Raw genomic sequence first — 23,841 nt, forward strand, 5'->3', positions numbered from 1 at the left:
GTGGAACCACCTTTAATCAGCGGCACACCTGATAAACCAGGACAGGAGGCACGTTGGCTTTCTTTCTCTCTTTATTTATTTATTTGTCTGCCGCGCCGCCGTTTCACACAGAGAAGAGCGGCGCCGACAGGACTGCAGTTCTAACGTGATTCTGACCCCCTTCAAACCCGCCTTCCAACCCCGAGAAGCAACGAGTCACTAAGATACCAAACACAAGGCTTTCATTCACAGAACATGGAGGAGGTGGAGGAGTCCCAGATCCCTGTCAGAGCTAGAAACACGGTCCAGGTTCTTTTTTCTGCACTAATCACTGAGATGCGTCCTCATGGAGATGATTGATTGACTGATTGATCGAGCTGCTATACGTGCGTGCTTGTGTGTGTGAATGAGAGAAACAAGTGTGTTATATTAATATTATACAGACATGAACAACATGGTGCCTCTCTTATTGCAGATGTTCAAAGCTTTACAATTCTTTTTAACTGCAATGAGGGATTTGACAAATTTACACAAGGATTCGTCTACTTTGTTGTCTTTTTTGTTGTTTATTTTCTGCTGGATGCTCCTCTCATGCGGCCATCAGTCCATGTACATGGGGGAGCTGGGAGACGCCGGCATCTGATCCAGGAGCCTGCAAACGTAGCCGGCGACGTCCACCGAGCGCTCCTCGTACATCTGGATGAACGGATCCTTCTAGAGAAACAGAAACATCCAGATCATCAGCAAACTTCCCCAAAAAATCAAGTCTTCAGTACAAACTAAGTACTCTGACATTGGTAATAATAATAATATTGGTGGGTACTTTTTCTGGAACTCAAAGTCCATTTACAGCATAAACGAGTACAGACATCGGCTCAGGGGAGTGAAGAGAGAGATACAATACGCTTTATATTTATCAGGCAGACGAGTGGGGGGGTGGAGCCCTGCAGCTCCTGATGCAGCAGTGATGACACAGACGTACCAGCAGCTCTCTGTACTTTGGCCTCTTCGACTCGTCCTTTGTAAGGCTGCAGAGAGGAAAAACCTGTTAGAACACCCGAGGCTGCAGTTCTGCTGTTTGTCCACTGGGAGGCAGAAGAGCCAACAACTGGACTGACAGGCCGATCATTTCCTCACCACACGTTGACGAAGGCGATGAATTTGGGCGAGAAGCGTCTCTCCTCAGAGTTGCTGAGCTGCGGCGGGTCTCCCCGCACCACCTGGGTCAGCTGGTCAAACACACTGTTCCACTTTGGGTAGGGAAACCGTCCTGTCGCCAGCTCGTACTGGAGAACACACAGTCAGACACGCCTGGGTGCTGAGGAGCACTAGAACCTTCTCTTACATCCAGCTGTTGTTCTAACACGTGTCTATACAGTTTGTCAACACATTAACGTGATGTGCGAGTCACCGGAGGCTCTCACTTCCTGAACTGAGCTGAAACAGTGAATGATCTCCGGTGTTGGTCTCTGTTCTTCAGGGATGGGAACAACCTCTTCAAATGGGACGAGAGAAAAAGAGTCTGGTGCTACACATGGATGCTAACAGTTCTGGAGAACACCAGGCCCTGCCAGCCTCGGTTCTGCGGGGACCATGTTGGTCCAGTTTGCTTTCACACTGTCACTTTATCACCAAACACAGAAACCCAACGCATCAGCAGCGATCGCTGGAGCTCCACGGACTCGCCGCTTCGTCTCACATGTGTGAGTCAATTTAATGAACGTGTTTGCCTCCTTCCTTTTTTTGGTCTCAAAAGAACTCAAGTGTACCGAGGTAAACTTGGACCCCCGTTTTGCTTGCTTGGTCCCAGGATTGGTTGGAGGGAGACCAAAGAGCTCAAGTGTGGAAGCGAACCAACAGAGTCCAGCTCAACTCACCAGCGTGATCCCCAGACTCCACACATCGGAGCGGACGTCGTAGCCTTGCCGGGACGCGCTCGGGTCTATTCGCTCCGGCTGAAGACGCAACAGGAGAAAGAAGAAGCAAAATCACCAAGAGTCTCAGGTGAAGCTGCAAAAAACAGGTGAGTGATGGTGACTGGTGGGCCACAGGAACATCAGTGCCACACTGCCATATTTCCAGTGGGGGGGTCCACACCTGTACATGACTCGGTTCTGGTTCTGGTTCTGGTTCAAACGTGTGTGTGTGTGTGTGTAAACACATGAAATGTTCATTTATGAGACAAATGTCAATCACATGGAGAGCAGAAGCTTTAATGATGACATCACGTCACACGACCTGAATATAAACGAGTCAGAGGGACCACACACACGCAGCTCATCAGTATGATTACAAAACCGCCTCAGCCAGTTCATCAGAGCACGCCGTCTGCGGCCGCTGATGCTGCGAGCCAGAAGGCTGCAGCAGGATCCTGCTGCGGTGGCGGCAGCTCTGGGAGAAGGAAGCACCTCGCTGGCCCATTTGCGATCCTGAATTAGCGGCTGATGTCACCCAGCAGAGTGGTACGTGTGCTGCAGTGCTGCGGCAGTAAACGGAGCAGCTGCTCACATCTGCTGAGACTCTGGAATCACTGCTGCCACGAACTCACGCTCAACCTCCAGCTCCGCCAATCACAAGTCTCACAACCTCTCCATGTGCTCGCGTCAATTCTTGCCAGATTTATTCGTCTCATTTTTATTCTAACAAGTGTTAGCACAGCTAACGGTAGCTGCCCGTCATCTTTCTGCTACTGATTTCCACATTGCTCCTCGTTTGGGTTCTGGCTGCTCCAGGAGGTCGCCAGCAGCGCCGAGGCCTCAGGAGAGACTCAATACTGACGTTATTCTTGAGTCTCCTGACAAAACTCGTCAAATTAACATTTACATCATCGTAATAAGTGAACGTTAAAGCTCCAGCTACTGCAGAGGCCTGAGAGGATGTTTATCATCGGCCCACTGACTCTGGGCTCCCTCACTGCGTCTCTCCGCCACCACGCCGTGATCCAGCACCTGAGCTCTGAGCTCAGCACACAGGAACCACAGAGGTGCTTCTGTTCAAACTGGTCCTGAAAGAAAAACCCTGCCTCAGCCTTCCTTTGACCACCGCTCCAATTTTAGAGTGGAAACTACTGGCGGGGAGGAGGAGGGAGAGGGGCTGGATGTCAATGTACCCCCCCCCCCCCGACAGAGTGTAACCTGCGACCTCATTGACACAACTGGGCTGATGAACAGAAAACTGATCACATGAGAAAGAATCCTGCGTCTCTGCTTGATCTCTGTGGGGTTTTAGCTCTCAGTCTGAAAACTTTCAGACGGTCTTGCGTGAAGTCATCCGCTACATTAGCATGCTAGCGAGCTGCCTTGCTACTTTCATGTCTTATCATGTTACGAAGAAGGGTTACATGTATTCATTCTGTCAGCATCTACCCCGGGAATCCAGCACTGGTCAGGATCCCGAATCAATACAGGGAGCAAGCAAGAATCCAGGTCATCACGTGTGAACCTCACCAGGCCAGTTGTACTTACTGCCATGTACGGCCGGCAGCCTGCGTCTCTGGTTTTGGCGATGGAGTCAACCAGCTGCCCACTGATGCCGAAGTCACACAGCTTTATGTTGCCGTTCCTGTCCAGGAGGATGTTGGATGGCTTGATGTCTGAGGAGGGTGAAGACGAACAGCTGATGAAGCAGCACTCAGGCGCGTCAGGAGAACTCTCCAGCACAAACACACTCTTACCCCTGTGGATTATTTTCAAGTTTTCTTTTAAGTGGTTTAGTGCTTTCACAGTCTGCAAAGAGACAAACAGTTCAGTAGCAGCAGCTGATCAATAGGTTCCTTTATTCTTTGGAGGGACAAAAGTTGGACAAAACTTACAGCTAATGTTATTTTTCCTAATATTTCCTCTGGAATCACCTCGTCTAACGAGCAATATACAAACTTGTAGAATTTGTCTAACGAGGTAGCCATAAGTTCCATACAAATCCAACAGTCGCCCTGGAACACACACACACATAAAGAACATTCATTTCAATCCATGTTTGATGCCTTTTTTTTTAAAACAATGTCAAATACATCAGAAGGGTGATTTCTACTCACCTCTCTGAAAAGAGCCCCGTAAAACTGCACGATGTAGGGGCAGTCGCTGCTCCTCATGACCACGTCCAGGTCCATCAGCAGCTGCTTCTGCTCCTTCTCGTCCACTGTCGACCGAATTCTCTGTGACGGAAAAACGGCACCGATAAAATGTTGAATGGAAGCACCCAGGTCACAACAACGCCAAAGTAATGACATCATCGTGCTGACTCGTGCAAGTTATGATGTCATGTGTTTCCACAAGACAACAAGTTTACAACTTTAAATTTTCTGAATGGAGTTTGGATCCGATCAGCTACAGGAAGTTTGTCTTGTCTGAATGAGGGAGTTGTAGCTTTAGCTTGCTAGCCAGACCACAGTAGCAAGAGAACCGCCACAGAAAAAATGACACGCGACACCATTTTCAGTTTGTGTTGCGGTTGGCTACATTAGCAAGTAGCCTCCAATCAAGATCAGTACACCTGGTTTGTTTGCTTCATCAAGCTGCCTCTGGATGGCGCTGTTTCTTTATCCTCATGTTGGACTGAGGGCAACCAGGTGCTAGCTAGTTAGCATGCTAACTTTTCATAGTCCTGTTTTGCAGGTGCTGTCGTCAGCTGATGTTCTAAATGTGCCATGTAACTCTGGCCAGCTAACATGCTGAGGTCTACAGGTAAAGCTGTTAAATCTCTGGCACACCGACAAAACTGTCATTTCTTCACATTCTGGAACTTGTCTCAGCGTCCTGGTCACTCAAACACGTGCTGTGCTGTTAGCGTGTTCTGTGGGAGGTCAAGAATCACCTTGACCGCCATGATCTGGTTGCTGGGCTTGTGCACCATCTTGTTGACGGAGCCATAAGCGCCTCGGCCGATCTCGCCCAGGTCTTTGAGGTCCTCGGCCGTGAAATCCCAGTGCTGCTCCGGGGAAATCTTCAACTTCCCAGATGACTCGATGCTGTGTGTCCTCAGCCGCTCTCTTCAGGACAAACATGAAGAAACGTTCTGAGCTGTGAATGTGGTTCTGGTGGTCGCTTTGTGGGGAAGTGACAGCAGATGAGGGTTACTCACATGTGCGGGTTCTGGAAGGGAGGCCCGGCCGTGTTCAGTGTGAATCTAGTGGTGGGTTTGATTGGAGGGTTGGCAAAGTTCAGCTTGAGGGCTTTACGTTTGCCTGAGAAGAATCGATCAGGAGGTCAGACGCTGCGTGACGTTCTCACGTGGGACAGACAGACATCTTGTTCTACGGTGCTTTCGCAGTACAAGACAATAAAAAAGAAACAACACATCGGCAAACGGGATGTTCTACCTGGTCTCGTCCACATTTGCTTTCCAGTAAAAACTCATCTTGTCTTGGTTTATTGAAATGATAGAATTTCATCCTGGCCCGCATGTTTGTGTCTCATGAAATCATCTTAGGGTGTCTTAAGAACTTCTCCTCCAGATTTCTGTGTAAATCAGCACTAAAATGAAAACGCACAAACACAAACTATTCTGAAGGTCCATGTGGGCGCGTCTTCACCGTGACACGACAAGGAGGTCGTCACTGGTTTTAGCTGATCTGAGCGTTTGTCTCACTGCTGAGTTTACTGGCTCCATTTTCTTAACGTGCTTAAGGGTTTCGTCCGAGTTCCTGAGCGCGACTGTCCTGTCATGTTGTGAACGTCTCAGCGTCTCTGCCCTGAGCACCACGACAGCCGACGACGGCAGGCGTGGTGCTCAGGACGTTTCAGGACGCCGGTGATGGCAGCGGCGTTCTCAGTAAACTGACTTCAAATACCAGTGAAAGCACTCGGCGGTCGACACACCCGCGCGTACGCAGATCTGCTCGGCTGACGTCTGAGTGTCATCAGGGCATTTAGCAGCAGTGTCGTGGAAATCCTTCAGTCTAAATCAGGGGTCACCAACGTGGTGCCCGCGAGCACCGGGTCGCCCGCAAGGACCACGAGTCGCCCGCGGGCCTGTTCTAAAAATAGCTCACCACAGCGCCACTCACCAGTGAGCTGCATCTATTTTTTTATCACACTTGCATTGGTGAGAATTTGAAAATGACAACAGGCCTGTCCCAGATTTCTCCATGTATAAACAGGTTCTTCTATAAAGAGGTGAAAGACACATTTTGCGTGAGTACAATCTCTGTGTGTCAAAATGGTGGCCCTTCACATCCATTGGTACCCAAGGAGCAGCTCTCCGCCTCTCAAAGGTTGGTGACCCCTGGTCTCAGTAACACAACAGAAGAGCTTTCTGGTGCAGCTAAGATCCCAACGGCCCACAACCCAGAATGCAGGTGAACATGACGCTGAGGTGGGGGTGGGGTGGGGGTGATGGAGACATGCTTGTCAAGGCCAACTGCTTTGATTTCACCTTCAGTCGTGGGACGTGTCACACACTTGCTCCGCCCATAATCACCACAAGAATGTTTGCACTTGGATTCCAAGAAAATGGAAAACATGGCTTCAGTGACACGGCTTCCTGTCTGAACACGCAGGCGCTGCCCCCCCACCCCACCCCACCCCACCCCACCCCCCATGCCAAGGACAACAAAAACACACCAGCCGGGTTAAAAACACGACAGGCACTACTTCTGCTTGTTAGTGGCACTGAACCTGTCAGGACTGCACTCTTGTAGCTGGCGATCTGCTCCCTGAGGTCAGAGGTCAGAAATCACTTAGGCTTGTGCCGACCAATAAAAACACTCATCTGAGCTTCATTTTTGAGGTAGATTTTAAATAAGAAGCTGATTCTCAAATCAAACTCTTCATAAAATACAAGAGGGTCCCTTCACAGCTTCATCAAATCCTCCTGTCAAAAAACACTGGAAACATTCACACGGCGGCCATCTTGCTCTGACATCACGCTCAGGGAGGGAAGCTAGAGTGATGGATGATGGCGGTCCGACATTTTTTAAACGCGTATAAACGTTAAAAGTCTGCCAAATTGAATTGGTCATCACTTTTGGATGATAGTGGACGACTGCTATTTCAGTTGCACAGTTTTATTTGAATATATAAAAGGGTTAAGCTCCTCTTTCTGTTCCAAGATGAAAGACTGGGGAAAGACGTCAGTTGTAATCTGAAGTCGCGTGATTGGATGGTTTCAATTCATGTATGCCAGATGTTTGCAAAATTATTGTTAAAATTTTCAATAAAAAGAAATTAAAAAAAAAAAAAAGTCTGCCAAATTCTCATTCATCACTTCCTGGTTGACCAGCATCTGAGAAACTACATGGGTTTAATAAATAAGGAGGACCGTTGAGCCCCGCCTGCTGCATGTAGCCAGCAGCTAAAGTTAGCAATCAACCACTTCCTGGCTGAAGCAGGAAGACAACATTCTACTCACAGGAACCTGTATTTTTATGTAACATGTGATTGTCTTTGTTTGTAGGGTTTCAGCCTGGGACAGCGGGACAGCATCCATCAGTCGAGCTCCCCGCCCGAAGTGTGGCATCACGGCAACCTGGTTGCCATGTGAATGAGGTCGATTGGACTCTGTTACCGGCACAAGCCTACTTGAAGCCATCAGAAGTCCGGACCGGGATTAGTTAGGAACAGCAGGACAGACTCCCCCAACCAGACTGTCAGGCAGAAACAAAGGGATGAGAACTGTTGGTGCTGAAGCAAAAGAGGTGTGGCTTACTTGGGGGAGCTCCAGACAGGTTTATCTGAAACCCTGGAGGTGAGAAGACAACTTTATTTGCTTCACATTTCACCTTCACTCGGCCAACATGTCAAGTCTCTGAGTTAGTTAGTAGCCTCGATAACAAAGCTCCTTCCTCCACTGGAGGATCCTGCAGGCTGACACATCATCTCATGTTGGATGACCAATCACAGAAATTGGCCTTGTTTTGACTGAAGCAGGTTTAAATGCATCAGCATGCACATGCATGAGCGCGTCATGAAGCATGTCAGCGACAGCGAATGAAGGAGGCAGAACGACCTGCAAGTGAAACAGGAAATGAGGATGAATGAACTCATGAAACACATGTCAGCTGAAGAGGAACTTTTCTCGGGGCAGCTCACCATCGTCATCCAGCATCATGTCAGCAGTTAGCGACATTAGTGGGGAGAGATGTGAACAAACAGATTACAAGGTTAAAGGGCGGCCAAGAAAGAGCAATAGACCTAAACTAGAGCTCTGCCTCGCCATCGCCGTCCTGATGTCGTTACCAGTCCTGCAGCAGCGGAGTGGAGGCGCTCGCATCGGCTCACTGATAGAATCATTAGCACGTTCAGGTGAGCCTCACTCTCGCCTTTCAGTGACCAGGTGTCTCTCGCTCACAAGGACGTTTCCCCCTGCACGACTTCCTGCGGCCGGGAAACGCCAGCCATGAGGAAAATGGAGGCTGAAGACTAGCAGCAGCTAAACACTTCAAAAATGTAAAACCTCCCCACTGCGGGATGAGCCCAGGCTCCACCTCCTCCTCCGTCTCCCTGCTGCTGCTTCCAAATCTGGCCTCTCAACATGGAACTGCAGCCTAGCTGGCTAGTTAGCTAGCTAGTTAGCTAGCAGCGGGGAAGATTTGGATCATGTGATCAGGCAGGTCTCTCAATTTCTCATTTCATAATCATAGGCAACAAATATAAGTTTTACAGCAGGTGGTGTCTGAAACCTGTTCCATCAATCAGCTGATGCTAAGACTGATCCAGGAAACACAGGAGTGAGAGTGGGTGTGAGCAGGTGTTAGCGGGCTCTTAGCTCGTGAGAATGAAGCTGGCTAACACTCTGAAAGGCCAGTTACAGTTTTGGCGTGACGTCACTTGAAGGAGCTTACAGCTGATTGTTGGCTTGTGTTGGGACCAACATGTTAATTCACATCATCAGGACCTCAAGCCCGCTGGATCACGAGAGCTGATGCGGTTTACTGCTATTTGATCCGCAGTCTCGCCACATCAAGCCGCTTCACGTTTCCATGACCTTGTTATTCTACGAAGCCAGTAAAAGTTGTAGCTACCTGTTTCGCTCTGACATCTCCAGCAGGTGTTGGACTCTGGAAGGTAAAATGAGACAGTAAAAATACAGCATTGTGTACTTTAGGACGCACATATTCCTGAGGACAAGCACTCAAAACCACACGATAGTCTCAAATGTCACTGATTTCACCGTGGCGCCATGCCAACAAATCCCTCGTTACTGCTGGCATTTGTCTGTCAGCCTGACGCCCCCTAGTGGGCAGACTGTTACCACCTTTGCAGAGGGACCTGCAGTACTACTGTGTCATGACTCACGTTGTAATATAAACACCATTCTGATTTAATGAGGTGATTGTTGCAAGAATCCGTGCCAAAGACAGATATGTCCTCCAGGTGCATGCTGGGAGTCCGCAGCAGCACAACGCTGCCTCTATAAAGGGATATGGACACATCTGGCACCTCCTGAGGTTCGGATACTGCAGGAGGCCACTCAGAGAACGACGAGTCTGCTGGGCGCTGAGATGCTGACGACGCAGCGAACGTCTCCATCTTGGTCCTCGTCGAAGTCAACCGGAGCATTTCTGTTTGGCCTCTCGAGGATTCTTCAGCTCCTCCACCCACGTCTCCATCTCTGGTCCCGTGTCACTCAGGCTCAACGGAATATGGACGGTATCAAAGCCAGCAGGTGACCTGCATCGTCCCATGTTAGTTATTCTCTCAGAAATCGGTCCGGTGGATGAGAGTCGATCCTCCCTGACACGAGCGGGTTTTCCTCATCTCTTCATCAGTGAGGAAGCAGCGTGACTCATGGAACCGTCTCTTCCTACGTAGAAGTTTGTGTTTGTCAGTGTACATAGAAAACATACAGCAGCATGTCAGACGGCTGCAGAGCAGCCAGCACGGAGCGACCTTCAGGGTGACGGGTCTGGCGGCTCAGAACGCCACCAAAACTAAAGAAGCAAACTTGTTTCCATCTGATTTCTCGCCTGGTCGGTGTTTGTGACCATTAAACAACGACCAGGTGAGAAATCCACCGCCATCGTGATCAGACTCTCTCATGACCCTTCAGCGTCTTCATTTATGTTAACATGAACTTCTCTGTGGCGGGGCTCCACGTGCCTCCATCCACCAGGTGTCCAGGTGTTCTCACTAGCACGTGAGCAGCTCTGTTGTCACCAGGGCGACGTGCAGCAGCTGGATCACCAGCGCTCCCAGTCGGTGGGACTGACTGGGCTTGTATGGACGATGAATGAAGCCTGATTTACCAGCGACAGACGTCATGAATGTCAAGGGTGCTGCAGCTCGAACGGATGATGTAACCCACACTGCACGAGTGCGGGACGGTTTCTCCTCTCACCTCCATTGAATTTATGACGCGTGTCGTCTCCAATGTGCGTCCGTGACACATTTATTCACAGTTGCGTTTTTAAATCTGGCATTTTTAAATTGAGTTTGGCGAAATTGCATTCACGCAGAAAAAAACGACTGCATCGCGGATGCAAACCGTCAAAATGCTAGGGGGGGGGGACACAACAACAACAAAAACGGTCATGTAGAGGAATACGCCGTTTTGAAGATGACGTCGCCGATGTTGCTCAGTGGGAACACCGTGAACCGTTCCCCCTCGGGCTATTTGTCGGTCCTGGGAGTAGCCTGCGCCTGCTGCGGCTAGCCCGGCTAGCGTTCACCTTCAACGCCGCAGAGCGAGCTCAGCTCCCGGCTGATTCGAGCTCCGTCCGGCCGCCACTTACCCTGCATGCTGCTGAGGGTGGTGACGTGCTGGGACTGGGACTGGAGCTGCTGGTGGGGGCCCGGTCCGGCGGTACTGCTGCTGTTGAGGCTGCTCGCTGCTGTGGAGTTGTTGGAGCTGTGACTCGCCATTGTTGTGTGTTTGAATTCCATCAGCAGCTCCGCCGGGCGGCAGCGCGGAGACAACTTCAACCTCTCGGCCAGTAGAACCACCGCCTCCCTCACAACAGCTCCGGGCCGCGGTGCAGGCGGGCAGCGACGGTACCACGCGTGTAAAATGTGTTAACGGACGTGGATTTATTCGAAGTTGTGAGTTTTATTCACAGCTACGTGTGTAATGATGTTCGCAATACAAACATCCAGCTAGGCTAAGCTAACTACAAAAGCTAGCAGCGCTAGCCCGCAATCAGCTGACCAAGTGACACTGACATGTCAACACCCACACAAGCTCGCGACACTCGTCCGGACCAGTCCGGATGTTACGCTATTTGGATTTCAAAATAAAAAGCAAATGTCGTTAAAGTAGAGGTTTGTCACGAGCCATAATATTACTGCCTTGGAAAGCTTTTTTGCTCCTCCATCCATCCATCCACTGACCATATTTTGTACATATCTTCTTTATATAGGTGTATATACTTTCTATTATTTATGTTTATTTTATGTTTTTCCTGCAAATTTCATGAGTGACACCATCGGCCGGAGTCAAATTCCCTGTATGTTGTGAACATACTTGGCCAATAAAACTGATTCAATACATTCCTATTGAGGGTCACGGGGGGTGGAGCTTATCCCAGCGGCTACAGGTAAGAGGCGGGGTTCACCCTGGACAGGTCGCCAGTCAATCGCAGGGCCAACATGCAGAGACAAACAACCAGTCACATTCACAGCCACGCCTACGGTCAATTTAGAGTCTGGATTAACCTGGTCCCTCTTGATGTCTTTGGACTGTGGAGGAAGCTGGAGTACCAGAGAGAACCCAGCAGGAACAGGGAGAACATGGAGACTCACCCAGAAAGACCCCGTGCTGCAGCCGGGTCTCGAACCCGGAACCTTCTTCCTGTGAGGTGACAGTGCTGACCACTGTGCAGCCATTACTGCTTCTCTGCTCTTCAAATTATATATGAATATCATTTTTTTACTTGTAGTTGTAGCAGCAGGAGTAGTGTGTAACCAATCAGGTAATTTCTGAATATACCGTAACAATCCTCCATGTAACATCTGCAAAACTCTGCAATAACTTCTGAAGACTGGATCAGCTGATCAGGATCCTTCTGACACAAATTAAGTGTTGGGTTCAGTGTTTACTTGATATTTGTTGTTAACAAAAATAATAAATATTGTAAGACTAATCAACAATCCACGAGTAAAACGTCCACAAGGGACAATGCTTTTATTTTGTCAGGCAATACCGGAAGTGCCCTGTATAATCAGTGAAGCAAGCTTGCTGCCACTGCAGTACGTGAGCCTGTTTCATTGTGCGGGGCATCCCGATTTTTGTCCACACCAGAAGGGAACGCGGTGGTTAATGTCACAAACACGCCCCAGGTTGATAATGTCGCTCGTGACACCGCGGGGGACCCGCATACCAACCGGAAGCACGTCAGTACCGCGTTGGTTTTACAGGTCAGTGTACCGTGGGCACGGCGAGGTCAATGTCAAACAAACCCGCGCTGGCAGAAGGGCCCCTACGTGACGTCATCACGTACTGGCACGTGGGGGGGGGCAAAAAGATGGAAAAAGTTGGTATGGGAAGCAGCGGGACTCGGTCCGTCGTGATCTGGCGCGTGTGCAACGGACTCATGTCGACGTTCTTCGCTCTGTCCACCTACGTGCAGGTGAGTTCCGCTACGTCACATGTCTGTCGCTTCTGCAGCCAAACTGACCTGCTCCTCTAAACGGCTCAGGTCAACGACCCGGACGCGGGCTTGTGGATGGTGAGTGGATCAGCTGACGTCACTTGTTTGACTCCCTTCTGGTTTTGAGCGTGTTTGAGTGACGCAGGTGTTTGTGCTCCAGGTGGGTTACGGTCTACCTGCGGGCCTGTGCGCGCTCACCTGCTGGAACCCCCGCGTGACAGGTACGAAGGTGGTCAGCAGAAGCAAGCACTTGGGCTGCTTTAGTGTGATGCCGAGAGCGCCACCTGGTGGCTGGAGACTGACGTCACACTCGTCAGTGGTCACCTGCTCCCAGCCGCAGGAGTGTTCTGTCTGATAAGGGAACATCCACCAAAAAAAAAAAAAAAACAACCTCACACAAGGTGATTGTAAATTTAGGATCATGTTTCAAACCAGCGAAAGGTCAAAAGGTCAATCAGTAGGAAGCTGCGGTCCTGTGTTTACACGTAGCCGCCATTTTACCCAGAAACCCACATTACAAATCTCCTTTATGATCTCATTGGGCTCTCGTGGGGTAGTGATGGAGGTTCTCCAACCGTACGTTCTGGCAGTGAGGAGGTAGAATGGTTTGTAGTATTACATAGTACTACGCAGTACAACCACCTCAGTCTCCAGGATGTGATTGATTATACTCACCTAGAACTGCTAGGATATGCAGCAATGTTGGTGTCTGGTCAGATGCTAGCAGGTAAAAACCTCCCATCAGAAACTTTGGTTAACTTCCTGACAGCTGGCTGTCACCATAGCGACAGGTGACTCAGTTAAACACCTGAGTGAGCCGTCCACCCTTTGGTTACTTCTGCCCAAACATTTCAAACATGGCCTTCCTGAAACTGCAATCATGTCCACCAGCCATGAGACAAGTGTCTTCCTGGGGGGTTGATGGTTGTGGTGGACTGCGTCAGGTGACCTGTAGCGGCTCGTCATGTCGAATGACATGTCAACAGATCTAGGAACTTATATGAGTGTTGTGTGTCGCAGAGACGTTACCGTGGAGACACCTCGCTGACCTCCATGTGATGATCTGCAGTGCCGTCGTCGCCGTGTTGGGATGGACGCTCTACAAACAGCAGATCACGGACGTCTTCCAGCAGGAGGAGGGCAGGTAGACCCCGCCCCCTGTGTCATTGACTCACTGAGTAAAGAGTCCAGGTGAGGGTTCACCTGGGCTGAACGTGTCAGCAGCAGTGACTTTTGTTGTGGTTTCGTCCTTCAGAGAGTTCTCTGGCCTCATGTTGACTCTGGTCTGGCTACTCCTGTCTCGCCACTCTGGAAGGTGATGTCACACTTCCTGTTATTAAACCTGGGTAACGGCTCTGAAGTTCGCCGCTGATAAAGTTTTGTCTGTTTCATCTGTGTCAGGGCGCCGGTGGGGGCACTGCGACTCTCCGCAGCCATCGCCATCACGGTTTTCCCCCTGGTGACGTGGCTGTACTTCTACGTCCACCGGGAGCTCACGACCAGCTGGCCCTCGCACTGCAGGTCTGCCCTGTAGTGCGGCGGCGTGTAGTTCGTAGGATCAAATGTGTCATTTTGGATGATTTTTATATGAATTTTATAATAAAAAATTTACAATATTAAAATGTGTAAATATGAAAAACTGAAATAAATGAACCTGTAAATGTCACTCGTGTCCGTCAACACTCAGCACGGTGTGGCACGGACCAGGCTGATGGAGGGCTGGAGCCGGGGTCAGGGGTCAGGGGGGCAATTCATTACACGTTGAGTCAAGTTCACTTTCTTTACATTGTGAGAGTGTATATATATACACACACACACACGTCTAAATGTGATCCTGACTGATCACGTCTGACAGCAGAGGAAGCAGCCTGTATCAAAATGTCTGGATTTTAGTTCCCGTGTGTTTGCCGGAGCGCCAAGGAGGAAAGTTCCTCTGACTTGGCTCCTTTTACACAAAAGATACATCAAAACACTCAACTATACAATAAAAAGGGTTGATTTGTTTTGCGTTTCATTTGCAAAGAATACATTTACATGACTGTCATAAGTGCATGGAAGCGGCATGGGAAGAGTCAAACTCTAAACTTAAAAACTTCCTGATTTATTTAAACTAAATTCAGAGAAAATTAATCTCCGTTTGAACTGCAGTGAACCATTATCATTTCCGCCCTCGTGCTTCTGTATTATATAAGAGTAGTCACAGACTGCTGACACCTGCGGGAGCTCCTCCTGGAGTCCAGGAGCTGTGCTGCGGCTCGAGGAGGGTAAAACTATAATTCCCAGAATGCCACGGGCGTAGGTCGCGAGATAAAAACATCCTGCCAACGTCCGAACAACCGTCACAGACTCCGAGGCGCTTCGAGGGGAGGCGTGTGAACGGCAGGGCTCGTTTCCTTGAAACTTAATTAACTTATTAATAGAGAACTAACCCGTCTTAGTTAACTAACGATGACTGAAGGCGACAATAAAAGTGCCAATATGCTGGTGAGTGTCGGATCCTGCGTTTCGTCTTAACGAGTTGTAGTTGTGGAAGGGTCGTGTTTAGCGGTCGCAGCTAATTGGGAGACGTTGAACTGCATCCCCGCGTGTGAATGTTATCGTTACCGTGAACATCACATTGTTGGGGACCGAACTAATTAGTCTTTAGGCGAATTCGAGTCCCAGCAGCCGTCAGAACGCACCGCCCAGCACGCGGGTTAGTGCGGCTAAGCTAATTAGCTCCGCGGCAGCCGCCTAGCTAGCAGCAGCTACACGTACCAAAGAGCTTCACACCTCGAATCCGATTTGTAAAGCTGCTCCTTCGACTTGAACCGACACTGAAGGGCTAGTTGGGATCATTGAAGACGGTCGTTGTTGAGTCGTCACACCCGAGACTTAAAAACCTGGATCTCGATCCGGCCGTTTCCCTCCAGCGGTTGATATGTGCCTGAAGTGAAGGCTGGTGGTTTTTACTGGATATATTTCGAGCTAGCTCAGCCCTCTGCTCGTGCGCTGTCAAAGTTAAGATTTGCTACAACTCGTGTTTGAATTATTAAACTTCTCTTTTGATTCTTCTCAACGATTGGCTTCGCTGTGGCCTTGAACCCGAGGAGTTAAAATCTTGTCCAACAGGTTCAGGTGTACTTTTATCAGTTTAAACTACCAGATATTCCACCACTTCTTCCGGACCAAACCAAGTCAAAGTGCCATTTTCACATTTGTGATTCCAGCCTGTTCCACATTCATGAGGCTGAGCAGTGGTGTCCCCTGCTGCCTCCCTGGAGGAACCTGTCCTTGATTTCAGGGGGGATCCCGGTCCTTTTAATTAGTTGAGCTGCTTGAGCATAGAAAGTTAGCTCCCTAACCTTTGTGTGTGTGTGTGTGTGTGTGTGTGTGTGTGCGCGCGCGCTTGCAGGCTCAGGAAACCGCCCAGCTGGAGGAGCAGCTGCAGGGCTGGGGTGAGGTGATCCTGGCTGGGGATCGTGTCCTTCGCTGGGAGAAGCCGTGGTTCCCCGGAGCCCTGATGGCCGCCACCACCGTGCTCTTCTTGTGAGTCTGTTACTGTGTGCTGCCCTCACAGCTGGGTACATATTGGGCATTGCACACATTTCCTCCTCTGAGCAGGGAGATGTGTCTGTAACAGGACTAAGACCTGAATAAGCCTCAGCTGGATGGGATTAAAACTGAAACACAGAAAGGAAGCTTGTTTTTCATCAGGGCTCAGTGACCTCATCTGGTCAGAAAGCGATGGAGGGACACGAGTCAGTTCCATAGGTAGAGGACATTTCCTCACTGGTGTATGGTTACGATTTGTAGCCCCAGGCTGCTGCAGCTCCTCCATGACTCCAGTCGTCTTTCGCATGAGGCAGGAGGACGGAGAGTGGCGACCCTTGAAGCCGGAGCGCTCCGAGCTGTTCCATCTGCCTCTCATGAAAGAAGTACTGTGGAGTGTCGAGGGTCCCGGCTGAAGGCGCCCGAAGCCAGAGCTCTCGGAGCCGAGGCAGAATGCATTTGCAACATCATGTGGTGGCAATATGAGATGACGTAACGCCGGTCACATTCAAGACCAGCAGACAGAACGGCCTGACGTCTCAGCCAGAACGTATTTGAGACTGCGCCTGTTTTGAAGGTTTCTATAAAGAACATTCAACGCTCCATTTATGTCCAGCTTTGTCAGAACCTCCGTATTTTATTACTGTGTTTTGGAATTAATTACTGATTGTCTGGACCTTTGAAAGTGGGGGGGGGGGGGTGTGTTGGTTATAAGCCGGCTGATTGTGCTGCCTCATGGTGACTGGTTTGGCATCAGCTGAATCTTAAGAGCCTGAGCTGCCCAGTCACATTCCCCCTCAAACGTATTAACCAAGCACAGAGCTTCATAGTGAAAAAGTTTTAGCCCTGGAGAAGTTTGAGAAGTAAAGATGACATTAAAAAAGGTGTGTAAACCCAGCCAGGCATCAGCACTCGACGACAGCCCTGAGATGGTAACTCTGGGGACCTTTACTGCCAAACTTATGTAGCATCTGTTTCAAAACAGCTTGTGAAAGACAGGAGGGGAAATCCGCCATTGCTTTTGATACTGGCTGAAGAAGTAAACTGTTTAGATTAAAAGATTAGATTTTCTTTAATAAGATTAAGTTTCACCATTCTTTGGCTGGTCAGATCATTTCTGCAGTTGAATTATTCACCAGCAGAAGCCTGACAGGCTGCTCGCTGTTCTCCTGCTTCAGCATCTTGACCACCATCAGGAGGGTCGTCCTCCCCTCCACTGCCTCAGTTTCTGTTCTTGGTGTGAAACAGGAAGTGACTTGATGACTTTTTGACTGCTGCGTTTCTCCCTCCAGGCTGATTTACTACTTGGACCCGTCGGTTCTGACCGGACTGTCCTGCACCATCATGCTCCTCTGCCTGGCCGACTACCTGGTGCCCACCCTCGCGCCTAGAGTCTTCGGCTCCAATAAGTGGTGAGAGCCTCCACGTGACACCGCTTTATCAACCCTGGAGGGAGCGTTGCTGCCTGCGCTGTTGGGGCTGAGAAAGGATCTTCTCTCTGAAGTCACGGAGAGCTGCACACAATAAGGGCGTCTGTATGTCACTAAAAATAGTTAAACAGGCCTTAAAGGAGGTTTTTCCCCGGACTGTGAAGTCCAGATGTCAAACGCCAGACTTTTGCAGAAGTCCAAGTCAATTGCCTCCCTGTCATGTGACCTGGTGTTGTGTTTTTGTTTTTTTTATATCTCTAAAACAACAGCAGAAAAGCTGTAGTTGTTTGCTTTGCACCCTATGGCTCGGTTGGGTCGTACCCTCGGTGCTGCCGAGCTGCTAGAGCTCAGCTCCAAACGGCACCGTCAGTCCAGTGCTTCACCAAGCCAGTGAGCCACACCAGGGAGATGCTGTGTTGTCAGAGGCTGAATTACTGGCTGTCAACCTGGGCAGGAGCCCAGTGCCCTGATGGTCTACCCCAGCATCACCACGATGCCGTGGACCCTGGTCAAACTTTTGTCTGAAACGAGGAGTCCCGTCCTGCAGACTCTTGACTGGAGTGTCTTCACTCCACTCTGAGATGTCACCTGACACCTCCAAGGACGTGTCCAGCCTCTGATGGAACTGACCGAGTCCTTGACCGGCTCAGCTGTGTAGTGAGACCAGCAGACACTCGGAACAAGATCAAGTAACCGACATGTGCTGCCCCCGCCCCCCCCCCCCAACACTGTCAGCCTCTCCCAATATAACCTGCGTCAGCTGAGCCGACCTGCAGCGCTCCACCCTGCAGCGCTCCACCCTGCAGCGCTCCACCCTGCAGCGCTCCACCCTGCTGAACATTTTGCAGTTGGAGGCAACGGCATGAGCTGTCACAGGTGTTTTAGGATGTTTCTACCTGCTGGACTGCGGAGTGAGCAGGGCACTAACAACCACATGTGTGTGTAGTCGTGGTCTCTGCTTGACCTCCTGACACCACTGATTAAAATAGTGGGTGATGGCTAAGCAGAAAGTGAAGGGCACTTCTTCTCCCAGCTGCCTGTCTTTCCTCCGTCGGTCTCTCACTCTTCTACTCTTCCAGCACGTTGATATTCAGTCACAGAAGGAGACGTTGCCTGTGACCATGGCTCCCTCAGCTTTTCAGAGGTAGCCTTTCACCGTTTAACAGACGAGAGCTGAAGCACGGCGCTCTCTTCTTGACAAAGAAACTGATGCTGCATTCTTTGGTCAGTAGTAGACACACATTCTCTCTGTCGCTCTCTTGGCAGCAGAGGAAGTGGTGGGTTTGTCTCAACCAGTGAGCTGCAGTATTCCTACTTTATCCTACAGACTTTGCCAGCAGGAGCAACTGATCAACATGAAGACACTGGATCTTGTCGATTTAGACCAGATAATTTCAGTTACAATAAATTATAATTTCAAACCTTGAGTTATGCTATGCTAGCTTTAGCCTCCTTACCTTTTTGTGAGCGTCTTCTCACTGGTTCTGGGCTCAAAGGTCTGCTGTCATCCTGAACAAACACGCCCTCTCCACCAGCAGCTGGTGGGGAGGCTGCCTGTCACCTGCTGAGTTTGTCAGGAATCTCAGCTTGAAAGTTTTCTAATGATGCCGCTGACCTGAAGCTTCCTGGTTTGCAGGACCACCGAGCAGCAGCAGCGCTTCCATGAGATCTGTGGCAACCTGGTGAAGACGCAGCGTCGCATCATCGGCTGGTGGAAACGCCTCTGCGCTCTCAAAGAGGAAAAACCAAAAATGGTAAAAGGTTTACTATTAAAGGGGCTGCTCAGAATGAAGGCTGTTTCCTCTGAACGCCGCCATTTCACGAGCAGCACTGAGGTCATGTGTTTGTGATGTAACTTGTGTGATGGCGGTGCATCGTTGTCGTCATGCTGGTGATGTAACTCCTGAGCTTCTGACTCTCTGGTTTCACCTGCTTGCAGGGCGACTAGCAGACGTTCACCAGCTCTGCGTAGAAACGACGCGTCTTTCGCTCACTCACAGCCGGGCTTCTTCTCATTGGCAGTTGGATCCTGAATCTGTGGCCGACTGGACGGATCACATTCGTTTTTTTCCAAAGATGATTGGATCGACTTAACATTTAGTTGGAGTTCAATAAGTGTCGCATGTTCTCAACCGTGTAAGATGGAACCCACTCACCAAGCCACATTAACAGTTGTATGACAGCAAGGTTGCGTCCGTCAGTAATAACGGTCCCCGGTACCTTGGACCACTTAGAGACTAAGACTGCTGCTTTTGGGCTTTTTTTAATGTGCATTGTGGTGTGTTTGTCTTTGTTGCTAACTCAACTCTGTCTGCTGCGCTCGCTGCCCGTCAGGTGTAACTCCTCCCACCCTTTGCACTTTTGGATTGTGAATCGTTGTTCTCCATTCAGCAGAATTGAAGGATCTGAAAATAGAACAGATCACCAAACTCTATCCATGAGGTTGCATAACCAGTTGAAATGTTCCTGCTGCTGCTTTAGTCCAACTCTCCTGCTCCTCCACGAGCTAGAAGAGAGATTTCAACCCTTTAAAAGCTGGTAATTCGACAGCGTCAACATGAAGCAGCGTGAAGCTCAATGAACCCGGTGTGCTCTCGATAAAAATATCCTCAGCTGATTTGGCTTTGCTGCTCCACTTAGCAGCCCTCAAACTGGGTTACTGGCTGTGTAAACTGGGTTTCTACCAATAACAAGCGTGAACACTTGCCGCTGTAGCCTACATTCTGTCTCTTGACGGTCTTTTATTTTGAGCTGATGGTGGATGTTGGTGAGAATCTAATGTCTGGTTTCTCTCTGCAGTACTTTGCCTCAGTCATCAGCAGCCTGCTGGCGGTGGCCTGGATCGGGCAGCAGGTCCACAACCTGTTCCTCACCTACCTGATCGGTTGGTATCACTGGACCGATGCTTGTTGTGATGTCAGCATCTTCGGTGCTGGCGTGTCCTTTGTAAACATGTGGTCTCGTCATTTTTAGATAGTAAATCATAACCTGTGATATTCACAACCCTCGTTATATTAATGCAGGCAAAGATCGAGCTATGCTAACACTTCCCACCCACTACCAGTCATTGTGCTAAGCTAACTAGCCTGGGTCACAGCTCCATGGGGGAGTCCCTAGCTTGTCTGTCTCTGGGACGATGTACAAAGGAGACTTTAACTACAAGTTGTGGTCTTTCTGAGGCTGGATGAGGATTTGACCACAATGTGTTTGTCAGAGTTGACAAATCAGGCTGATTGGAATAATGATCTTCAGTATTGACTCAGCTGAAGATTTGACTCCTCCCCTGACTCGGCACGAAGGGGAAGCTTCATCTGTGGTCGTCAGCAGCTGCTGGGAAGCGTTGTTGCTTATGTGTTCATGCTGCCTTGACGAGCAGCAGGTTTATCGTAACTGTCATGGTGAAGCTGCAGCAGCTTCCTCATCAGATGACTTCTGGCTCTTCATCATCAGACTTCCTGCTTCTGTGACTCAGAGCTGCTGTAATGGGGATCAATACCTGCAGAGCTGCTGCCTCATGTGTTACTAGTGACATTTTGGGGGAGGTTTGTCCTCCAGAACTGAGAAGAAAAGTAACCTGACATCATGCGTCAGCGTTTGTGTGCTGTCAATAAACGGAGGACAAAGCCATCAGTCCAGCAGCTGCTCAGCAGGCAAAGCAACAGTTGATGAGTCAGCAGGTCTGCCAGCTGTTTGGAAGCTAGTATCAGTTGGAGAACTGGAGACGCTTCACGTATTCTTGTCCCAGTGAAACCATGAGAACGACTGACCTCAGAGGCTGCGTGACTCTGGAACAACAAAGTCGTCTTTTGGAAAGATTCACTGGCTTCATTTAAGACAGGGGTGGGCAACCCTGTGCCATGGAGGGCCGTGTGGATGCAGGTGTTCCTTCCAACCAAACACTTTAACAGGTGATTCCACTGATGAACACATCTTCAGCCACAGAAGAGTGTTCATCAGTGGAATCACCTGTTAGTGTTTGGTTGGAAGGAACACCTGCATCCACACGGCCCTCCATGGCACAGGGTTGCCCACCCCTGATTTAAGAGCTTCTGTTTTCAGACTTGGCGGTCACATCACCTGCAGGCTGGCCACAGGCTCCTCCGACCAGCTCAGCCCACCTGAGACAAGCTGGACGCATTTACTGCCGTCCACTCTTGCACCTCAGCGTGAAGTTGGAATGCAGAAAAGCTTTGATATGAAAACGGGGAGTTGTTTTTGTTTATGCTGCTGGTTTATCAGCTGCCTAGCAGCAGTGTTGTCCTGATAAACACGAGTGGATCATGTGCTCCACTTCATCACCAGTGTCTGCAGGGCTGCACCCGCCCTCCCTGACAGGACAACACCGGTCTGTGTGGGGCTGCTGGGACTCGCCCGGTGTTTTCTAGCTCTACTCCTCCAGTTTGTAATCCAGTATCAGACTTTGAGATGAGCTCCCAGTTAAACCAGCTGTGGTTAAACAGGAGTTGTACGGGAGGACAGGTCCCAGGTGTCCAGTCTGCAGCGGGGTTCATGACTCTGAACGCTGGAATGATTTGCAGGACGAAGAGCAAAAGTATTCCAGTCGTTTGTCATTTCCAGTTTCGAATCTATCAGTTGGCCAGTATGGCCGACCAGTAGGCGATGTGAACGCTTGCCCAGTACTTGTTCACCGTGGTGAGTCTGACCAGCTGAGGCTGTAACTCCTGACGCCGTCATTTGTTGGATTAGTTTTTGGTGAGACAGAAGGGTTTTCAGCTGCGAGCTTCTTTGCTATTGCATAGCAAAATGTTAACAGACAAAAGTGAACGAGGGACAACATGCCACGAGACACTCCTAGAAGAGTGGGGCTCACTGGCCAGAGGAAGTGACATCATCTGTTCTTCGATATTAAGCTGAAAATCTGACGTTTGTCTGTGTGCTGCAGTGAGCTTCCTGCTGCTGCTGCCTGGCCTCAACCAGCACGGCGTCATCACCAAGTACGCCTCCATGGCCAAGAGGGAGATCAACAAACTGCTCAAACAGAAGGAGAAGAAGAACGAGTAGACGAACGTGAAGGAAGATGGAATCTTGAACCAAAACACCACAGAAGAGAAGGTGGAAGGAAGTTGTTTGGTGGAAGAGGAAGTGATGAGCTTCCTCAGACTGCTACAGAGCAAGACACTTTTTTTTTCCACTCATTGGCTAAGTTTCATTTGACACCCCCCCCCCACACACACACACGTCACTGTCGTTTTTCTCTTTATCTGCTGTGCATGCAGCCGCCATGTTACTGATGTTGTCACATGTTCTTTCGTTATGTTTCGACGTGCACATGAAGGTGATGTCTTGCACGTTTCTTAGTTTGGGTGTGCTTCATTTTACGACGTCAGTAATGTTTTTAATTCATTCCCCGTTGTAACGTGACTACTGAGCAGTTTGTAGCATTACTGCATCATTTTAACCTCACAGTATTTGGTTGAGGGTGATTTCAGGTCATCTGGTTTCTTCTCATTCTGCTTCAGTTGTATTTAAATAGAGCGCTGAAAACAAAACTGGAGCGACAGCAGAGCTCGCAGGAGTGAAACTGTTGTAGATGCAAGCCTGCTGCTGTGCCTGCTAGCTGGTCTGGGACCCCACCGTGCTGCGCTGGCGTGGGGCGCCTCTGTAAATAGACTTGTCTCTGTCCCTGTCAGTCAATATCTGTGTCCTCTCCTCCTCAGCGTCCTCGTCTCTGGTCTGATCACTGTCTTCAACTCATGTCATCGTGTTTATCAGACATCTTTACAGAAATGAATAAAGTTTGATTTTAATCTTTGAGGCTGTTTGTAGATTATTTTATGTTCACCAAGGTTCCCCACAATAGGAACCCAGGAGGTGGAGCATCAAGAACACTTGACCAGGAAACGCTTCCTGTAGCAGTGACCTTTCCTACTGAAGCGCCATTACCCGAACCTGGGCTGCGTCCGAATCGCCAAGTAGGTCTGATGGTAGGTCTCAGAGCAGGTCGCAGGCTGTCCGAAACCACAACTGGTGTGAGTAGCGACCTACTTCAACCTAAATTCCAGCCTAAACACGCCCACATTGTTGGTCGGTTCAGGTGCATCCTGCGGAGCAACCTATGGCCCACAATGCACCGCGGACTTCTTCTTCTTCCCCTAAAAACTTGTGGACCTGCAAGCCAAGTTTGTGCCACCAACAGTCTCCCATTCTGATGAACACCAACATTTATAGTCGTTGATGACTAAAGGTGCGTTCATGTGCTTAATAGAGAATGAGTGACAGGTGCTCAGAGTGGAGTGCAGTACCACAGTCAGGCCAGCAGGTGGGGCTTTCGTTGGTGCTGTCTACCTATTTGCGGTATCTGTGCTCTGCCAGCAGAGGTCGTGCTTCACCACCAATCTTCTAGGGTGTCTGAATGGT

General features: G+C 49.7%; 3 protein-coding genes across 8 annotated transcripts; 2 read left to right on the forward strand and 1 right to left on the reverse strand.

The window, feature by feature from the left end:
- Window positions 1-61: 61 nt before the first annotated feature.
- Window positions 62-11,094, reverse strand: map2k4a (mitogen-activated protein kinase kinase 4a). 6 transcript variants are annotated; one of them, XM_086185843.1, is made up of 13 exons: window positions 10,649-11,094; window positions 8,939-8,974; window positions 7,624-7,656; window positions 5,059-5,161; window positions 4,792-4,966; window positions 4,013-4,132; window positions 3,791-3,910; window positions 3,653-3,704; window positions 3,444-3,571; window positions 1,857-1,934; window positions 1,117-1,265; window positions 962-1,007; window positions 62-693 (listed from the first exon to the last, which is right to left on the reverse strand). In XM_086185843.1, exons 1-13 carry the CDS (start codon window positions 10,797-10,799, stop codon window positions 580-582), a joined length of 1,305 nt encoding a protein of 434 aa, XP_086041969.1. In that variant the 5' UTR covers window positions 10,800-11,094; the 3' UTR covers window positions 62-579. The 6 variants fall into 6 exon arrangements, with proteins under 6 accessions (XP_086041969.1, XP_086041973.1, XP_086041971.1 ...); XM_086185847.1 differs by lacking the exon at window positions 10,649-11,094 and adding an exon at window positions 9,213-10,625; XM_086185845.1 differs by lacking the exon at window positions 7,624-7,656 and having other exon boundaries at window positions 5,059-5,149.
- Window positions 11,095-12,111: 1,017 nt separating this feature from the next.
- tmem220 (transmembrane protein 220) lies at window positions 12,112-14,205 on the forward strand. The gene is made up of 6 exons (XM_086185850.1): window positions 12,112-12,481; window positions 12,551-12,580; window positions 12,663-12,723; window positions 13,523-13,646; window positions 13,758-13,817; window positions 13,904-14,205. The coding sequence occupies exons 1-6, from the start codon at window positions 12,299-12,301 to the stop codon at window positions 14,034-14,036; spliced, it is 591 nt and encodes a 196-aa protein (XP_086041976.1). The 5' UTR covers window positions 12,112-12,298; the 3' UTR covers window positions 14,037-14,205.
- A 620-nt stretch (window positions 14,206-14,825) lies between these two features.
- On the forward strand, window positions 14,826-23,238 carry arl6ip1 (ARL6 interacting reticulophagy regulator 1). The gene is made up of 6 exons (XM_086186109.1): window positions 14,826-14,986; window positions 15,897-16,030; window positions 17,326-17,445; window positions 19,100-19,217; window positions 20,263-20,347; window positions 22,367-23,238. Exons 1-6 carry the CDS (start codon window positions 14,951-14,953, stop codon window positions 22,483-22,485), a joined length of 612 nt encoding a protein of 203 aa, XP_086042235.1. The 5' UTR covers window positions 14,826-14,950; the 3' UTR covers window positions 22,486-23,238.
- Window positions 23,239-23,841: the final 603 nt, after the last annotated feature.

The sequence above is a fragment of the Aulostomus chinensis genome, chromosome 18 (genome assembly GCF_037954235.1).
Source record: "Aulostomus chinensis isolate RoL2024-O1b breed Wild chromosome 18, RoL_Achi_v1.0, whole genome shotgun sequence".
NCBI lineage: Eukaryota > Metazoa > Chordata > Actinopteri > Syngnathiformes > Aulostomidae > Aulostomus > Aulostomus chinensis.

Bases quoted from the DNA above. Each gene is read 5' to 3' on its own strand.
- tmem220 (XM_086185850.1), top strand. From the start codon at position 12,299: ATGTCAAACAAACCCGCGCTGGCAGAAGGGCCCCTACGTGACGTCATC. The intron at 12,581-12,662 runs GTGAGTGGATCA...TTTGTGCTCCAG, and splicing joins CGGACGCGGGCTTGTGGATG to GTGGGTTACGGTCTACCTGC. The intron at 13,647-13,757 runs GTAGACCCCGCC...TTCGTCCTTCAG, and splicing joins TTCCAGCAGGAGGAGGGCAG to AGAGTTCTCTGGCCTCATGT.
- arl6ip1 (XM_086186109.1), top strand. From the start codon at position 14,951: ATGACTGAAGGCGACAATAAAAGTGCCAATATGCTG. The intron at 14,987-15,896 runs GTGAGTGTCGGA...GCGCGCTTGCAG, and splicing joins ATAAAAGTGCCAATATGCTG to GCTCAGGAAACCGCCCAGCT. The intron at 17,446-19,099 runs GTGAGAGCCTCC...CCTGGTTTGCAG, and splicing joins GTCTTCGGCTCCAATAAGTG to GACCACCGAGCAGCAGCAGC.
- map2k4a (XM_086185843.1), bottom strand. From the start codon at position 10,799: ATGGAATTCAAACACACAACAATGGCGAGTCACAGCTCCAACAACTCC. The intron at 4,133-4,791 runs GTGATTCTTGAC...TTTCCGTCACAG, and splicing joins ACCAGATCATGGCGGTCAAG to AGAATTCGGTCGACAGTGGA. The intron at 3,705-3,790 runs GTAAGTTTTGTC...GTCTCTTTGCAG, and splicing joins TAGGAAAAATAACATTAGCT to ACTGTGAAAGCACTAAACCA.